Source organism: Olea europaea, chromosome 17, assembly GCF_002742605.1.
Source record: "Olea europaea var. sylvestris chromosome 17, O_europaea_v1, whole genome shotgun sequence".
In the NCBI taxonomy this organism is placed as follows: Eukaryota; Viridiplantae; Streptophyta; class Magnoliopsida; order Lamiales; family Oleaceae; genus Olea; species Olea europaea.
In genome coordinates, this window is record NC_036253.1 from 1593057 (window position 1) to 1599428 (window position 6372).

A 6372-nucleotide genomic window follows, 5' to 3' on the forward strand; every position below is an offset into this window, starting at 1 on the left:
GGGGGGGGGGGGGGGGGGGTCACGTGACCCACCTAGGTCCGCCTTTGTTGACTGTGTAAAGAGAACATGTAGTTAAGACTATCTCAACCTGTAATTGGCTTATGTTTGTAAACTGTTTATAAATATTCAAATCATTTTTCATTAACATATTTTGCGAGGCCTACACGTTATAATCACTTATCCACTATCCACATTTATCTATTTATAGTTTAAACAGATTATAAACAATCAAAACACGCTTGTAGAAGCCATCATCTGCAAACTCTCCAATTATTTTACGAGACAGTCGAAACTATTCCTACCATGTTATAAAATTAATGCAGAACTCAAAACTCATAGATTGTCGCCTAGTGCAGCATTATCTATCCCGTCATCCGAGCACCCATGGCAACTCTCTATTAATCGTGGCTCCAAAGTTGTTGTGATAGATCTAATGAACAAATACATATCCAGTGTGTTCAAATATGCGTCGCATGTTTCAAGAACGCACGACAAATTCATGTATATATGACAATCTCAAGTTTAGGTGGGATTCTCAATTTGTACATCGAGTACTCGATAACCAGTTTTATCTATTATTATAGAATTTTTGTTGCTCCCTTTATTATCCAAGATTTTACCCAAATCAAAATATCAAAGCCCCAGTAGCCACAGAAATTGTTACATTTTCATGGAAAAACAGAAGATGAAATCCAAAAAGGGCAACCCAGTAAGCCTGAAAATCGTCAAATCTTGTCTTCAAATTCTCCAGTGAACCCTGGAAAGAAAAGACCAAAATCCAAAATATAGTTACATTACAGGCACTAATGGCCTCAATTCAGCTCCTTCAAGCTACTATCCATCCATATATAACATCATACAAGGCCACAGCATTAAAGGGTCTTGAGTCCTGCTCTACCATGGCCGAGCTGAAACAATACCACTCCCAATTCATTAAACTTGGACTCTCACTAGACAATGATGCTATGGGGCGTGTTATCAAATTCTGTGCTATCTCGAAACAGGGAGAATTAAGTTATGCCCTAAAGGTGTTCGACTGCTTGCCTAATCCAGATACGTTTGTTTATAACACAATCCTAAGAGGCTATTCACAATCAGTTTTATATGGAAATGTAATGGTTCTGTATACTCATATGTTGGAAAGTTTTGTTATGCCAAATAAATTTACTTTCCCTCCGGTTATTAGAGCTTGTTGCATTGACTTTGCTGTCAAAGAAGGAATGCAAGTGCATGCTCAAGTGATAAAACTCGGGTTCGGATCAGATTCTTTCTGTCAAAATAACTTGATTCATATGTATTTGAATTTTAATTGCCTGGAGAATGCTAAAAGGCTGTTTGATAATTTGGATAAGAAAGATGATGTTTCCTGGACTACATTGATTAGTGGATATTCTCAGCGGGGGTGTGTTGATGAAGCCTTTGGGCTATTTGAGTCAATGCCGGTTCAAAACCCTGCTGCTTGGAATGCTATGATAGCGGCTTATGTGCAAAATAACCGGTTCCATGAGGCATTTGATTTGTTCGATAGAATGAGAAAAGCAAATATGTTGATGGATAATTTTGTGGCTGCAAGTATGCTGTCTGCCTGTACGAGATTAGGAGCATTGGATAAAGGTGAGTGGATACATGAGTATGTTAAGAAATGTGGGGTTGAAGTGGACTCAAAGTTGGCAACGACGATTATTGACATGTATAGTAAATGTGGTAGTCTTGACAAGGCTTTTGAGGTGTTCAATGGATTGCCAAGCAAAGGGATTTCTTCTTGGAATTGCATGATTGGAGGATTGGCAATGCATGGTAAAGGCGAGGCCGCCATTGAGCTTTTTAAGAAAATGGAGAAAGAAAGTAACATTACTCCCGATTATATTACATTTGTGAATGTACTAAGTGCTTGTGCACATTCAGGGCTTGTAGAAGAAGGGAGATATTATTTCCGTTACATGTCTGAAGTGTATGGCATCAAGCATGGGATGGAGCATTATGGATGTCTAGTGGATTTGCTTGGTAGAGCTGGATTGCTAGAGGAAGCAAGGGAGGCAATAAACGAGATGCCTATGAGGGCAGACGTGGGTGTTTTGGGTGCTCTTCTCGGGGCTTGTAGAATCCATGGCAATATTGATTTGGGAGAGGAAATAGGGAGGCAAGTGATTGAACTCGAGCCTACCAATAGTGGGCGTTATGTGCTGTTGGCTAATCTATACGCCCGTGCTGGTAGATGGGAAGATGTAGCAAACATTAGGAAGCTGATGAATGACCGAGGAGTTAAAAAGGCACCGGGGTGTTCTGCAATCGAATTGGAAGGTGCAGTTAATGAGTTTATTGCAGGAGGAAGGGCTCATCCCGAAGCTAAAGAGACATACGCAAAAGCTGAGGAAATGTTGGATTCCATTAGAGCTGCTGGCTATATGCCGGACACTGATGGGGTGTTGTATGATACCGGTGAGGAGGAACGAGAACATCCGCTATACTATCATAGTGAGAAATTGGCCATTGCTTTTGGGTTGTTAAAGACGAAGCCGTGCAAAGTTATTCGCATAACGAAGAACTTACGAATCTGTAAAGACTGTCATCAAGCCAGTAAGCTGATCTCCAAGGTTTATGATCGAGAAATCATCATAAGAGACAGGAATCGCTTCCACCATTTCAAAGCAGGAGAGTGTTCATGCAAAGATTACTGGTAATTAAAAGTAGGTTCAGTGTACCAATTTTGTATTTACATATATTCTTCTCAATAGAATAGAAAATTGTACATGATTATATTTTGTAGTTGCAAGCACTCGAAGTAACTTCTATTTTATTGTCAAAATAAGTAGTTTTTGTTACTTACGAGAAAAAAGAAACATATCCAATATATCTGTGAACATTGGCGGCAATAGTCGATAACAGAAGTAGTAGCACACTCACCAATCGAACTGCGATAGTATTTGGGCATAGGTTGTCAATGGTTGCCACCAAAACCACCACAAAAATTCTGTCAAACTGCAGCAATGTACAAACTGGTGAATGTTGGACGGCAAAACATGCATAACCTAGCAAGAAAAAAAACTAGAGATTGATTGCAAACAAAATTAACACGTCAAGGCATTCTCCTTTAAAATTGTGCACGCTCGCATTATGAGCTTATACGTCTGTCAAAACTTCAATTCATAAGTCTGAGAAATAAAAACTAATCAAATACAAAACATGTTCCTTTCTCTCTCCAGCAACTGGGGACCAACATCTTCATGTTATATCTTCAATGAACACGCTACTATGACCTCAAAGAAAATTATATAGAGCCCACTAAACATCACCTGTTCTTTACAGCTCCACATCCTCGTCACGTTTACCACAATTAATTGGGCTTGGATGGGAGTAATGAGAAGAGACGGTAATTGAAGCAAGGGGACAATTAATCTATGAGGCTGCAGATGACTCCTGCAACGAATAAGCCCTAAAGTAGACTTTCACAGGCCTCAATATCAGATACTTGTGAATCCAGCACCCCCTTCCCAGCAGGATCGGACCTAACAATCCTCATTGCAGTGGCGAATATGTCTTTCCGGAAAAAGTCATCACCCACCTTTTTCAGAATATCCCTCATCACCTTGAAGTTGAACCCAGCAGCCAAAACTAGTTTCCCAACTATCTCACCGAAATTGGCCGGTGCTTTTGGTAAATCAATTGCAAGATCATCCATCAGCGAGGCATAGAGGAGGCATCCCATGACCAAGTCATTAGCAGTAAAAACTTTCTTAGCAAACAAGTATTCTAAAAGCTGTGCAACTGGCCCTACACAAGGTGGACTTTTCTCCAACCCAAAGGAAATGGTTTCCTTGACAATTTCAGGATGATAAGCCGGGGACTTCAGTTCCTCAATGCATTGTAATGCTTCATCCAAAATTCTGACACTAAAATATTCATCCAGAAGCAAAATTGTTTTTCTCCTTAGTTCATCAGGATTCTTTATTGCAGCAGGTTTGTTAGTTACTGGTGCGGCTGGTGTGGGTCTACTTGGGGCTGGGACTTGTGATCCACGGCCCCCAGCATATCCTCCATAATTAGCAGGACGAACAGGAGGTGCACCAATACCCTGTAAGAGAGCACTAGTTCTATTACTCATGAAACCATCACTACCCTGAGGCAGAAATCGCTGGTTTAAGGATGGTGACTGCATCAATGGTTGTTGGACACGCCCAGCAGGCTGAACTGTTGAACCATCACCCCTTGGCATTGATCGGGACCTAGGAACTTCCCAGTTGTCATTATCAAATGCAGGCATACCAGGCACCTTCCTCGTCCCTGGCATTCCAGGCATCATGCCACCAGCACCAGGGCGATTAATAGGTAAGCCACCAGGACTAATACTCCCTTGAGGCCCAGAACCAATGTTTCTGTTATTTCTCATGCTAGCAGTAGCACCTGGGCGCAACCCAAGATTCTTCTCTGCTTCTGAGTGAATCTCAGTGATAGTTTTGGCTTTCACCTGGACAATCACAAAACAATGTCAAAGTTCGCAAATGAAAACCTGGTAGAAAGCCATTAAATAGGTTAAGAGGGATCACCTCTTCCCGTCTGGGAACCCAATTATTTGAACGCAAATCAAGAACATCACGAATCATAAACCTCAGTCGTAGAGCTAGCTGAGGGTTTGTTGACACTTCCTTCAACCGACCGAAATACATATCGTTAATACGCTTTGATTTTTGGTTCTCATCAAGCTGTTTGCCAATGGTGATAAAGAACTGGCATATGGCTTCAACATTCTCCTCAGCAGGACAACTTTTTGTATCAGGTCCTATGAGTTCCTGTCTTGCAAAACCATGTTGTAAGACCATCTTAAAAATAATAAAGACAGATTAAGATTTTAAGAAGAGAAAAAGAGAGGGGGATCAACCGAGAACCTGAACAATGTGGTGGACAATCTTCTCCGGAACCATCTTTTGCTTCAAAAGCTCTCCAATTAGGCGAATGTTCCCAAGAGTACGGAGTTTGACCAACCTTTCTTTGTCTCTTCTTTCCAACTCTTGTTCAGGGGCAGTCATCTGCCTGAACTCTGCCCGCAATTTGTCAGCACCTTCAAATGCCTCCTGACAGATATTCAAAAGAACTCTCTTAAATGTGATATCTTTTCCGCCAGGCTCATCAGATGGGAAGGGTTCTAGCTTCTCATTCAGATCAGAACATAGTTGTGCATACATGGGACAAAATGTTGGCTCCAGCACAGCCTTGTCAAATATCAAAGAGATAACTCCCTGTAGAAAAAATAAAACAGAAGTACTAGCATAATTAGCAACAAGTAAATCAAGACATAAAGGAGAACAGAAAATTAGGTTGACAAACCTTCAAAATATCAGCTGTTGTGATCCCAGATTCAATAAGTTGACCCTTGAGAAGATCAAATTTCTCAGGAGTCAGCTTGTTCAGTATGCTGCAACAAGAATGTATTGATAAGCATTATATGTTTTACCTAAAAAGTACATCATTTAATACTGCCAAAAATAGAATAACAGATGCATAACAAACAGCCATCTATATTGGGGTCCTAGCTTGGACATCTGAACAGGAATAATTGTCTTCATTGTATTAGCAAAAGTTAGCGTGTCTCCATATGTAGTACTAGATGTAGATCATAAACTTTCTCTCAGTCGAAAAGTATTTGGATGCAACAAAAATGGTTGGTGGTGATACTCAATCACAATAATAGCAGTGGCCAAGCAAACAAAAGAAATATACAGGTTGACAGTTCAAGATTTGAAGTGTTAAATGAAATGCCAATTAAATGTTCAAATGTGTTTTGAGTCCAATAAATTAGGCACAAAAGAAGTTGCTCAGATATCAAGAATAGCATTTATACACATCAATGCACTGCATAGAAAATTACCCCTTCACTGCTTTCAAGACACGCTCCTTTTCAGAAAGAGTCCCCCTCCGAGCTGACCATGGCACCTCAGCCTTGATTAAAGGAGGAGTAGGTCCTCCCTGTTTCACAGACAAGAAGTTGCTCACTATTAACTGCGAGTTAAATGATAGTTGGCATAATATAACCTTTAACATAAAGAAGAAACCAATTAATGTCATAAAGCATGTAGTCAAATTAAATTAGATGGTACATTTTCACCCACTTCTTAAAGCAACTTCATCGAGAGCACAGTTAAATCACACTCAAGTCCAATAAATCTAAGTAAGAACAACGATTCTTATCATCCACACACATCATCTCCTCCAGAGAAATAATGCATAAATTTGGAAAATGTAACTGAGAAAATTTCATTACAGAAACGGTTGACAGAGTGAAGTTTCAAGCCTAAATATTACTGAGAAGTTGTCATGCTGTGTATATATTCAAGGGTAACGCAGAACAACTTGGGGGGGGGGGGGGGGGGGGGTCGG

The 6372-nt window shown here is 40.3% G+C and overlaps 2 protein-coding genes across 2 annotated transcripts in view; one reads left to right on the top strand and one right to left on the bottom strand.

Annotated features, from left to right (window-relative positions):
* The first annotated feature begins 277 nt into the window (after nt 1-277).
* Nucleotides 278-3240, top strand: LOC111365976 (pentatricopeptide repeat-containing protein At5g66520-like). The gene has a single exon (XM_022986573.1). It carries the CDS (start codon nt 807-809, stop codon nt 2679-2681), a length of 1875 nt encoding a protein of 624 aa, XP_022842341.1. The 5' UTR covers nt 278-806; the 3' UTR covers nt 2682-3240.
* LOC111365500 (eukaryotic translation initiation factor-like) overlaps nt 3057-6372 on the bottom strand; it is a 4457-nt gene continuing 1141 nt past the window's right edge. The window contains exons 5-9 of the mRNA XM_022986056.1: nt 5864-5961; nt 5323-5410; nt 4884-5234; nt 4545-4787; nt 3057-4465 (exon numbers count right to left, since the gene is read on the bottom strand). Of these exons, the coding sequence (XP_022841824.1) occupies nt 3434-4465; nt 4545-4787; nt 4884-5234; nt 5323-5410; nt 5864-5961 (1812 nt within the window). The 3' untranslated portion in view covers nt 3057-3433. The remainder of the gene's footprint in view (nt 4466-4544; nt 4788-4883; nt 5235-5322; nt 5411-5863; nt 5962-6372) is intronic.

Excerpts from the sequence above, each read along its gene's own strand:
- LOC111365976 (XM_022986573.1), top strand. The coding sequence starts at position 807 with ATGGCCTCAATTCAGCTCCTTCAAGCTACTATCCATCCATATATAACA.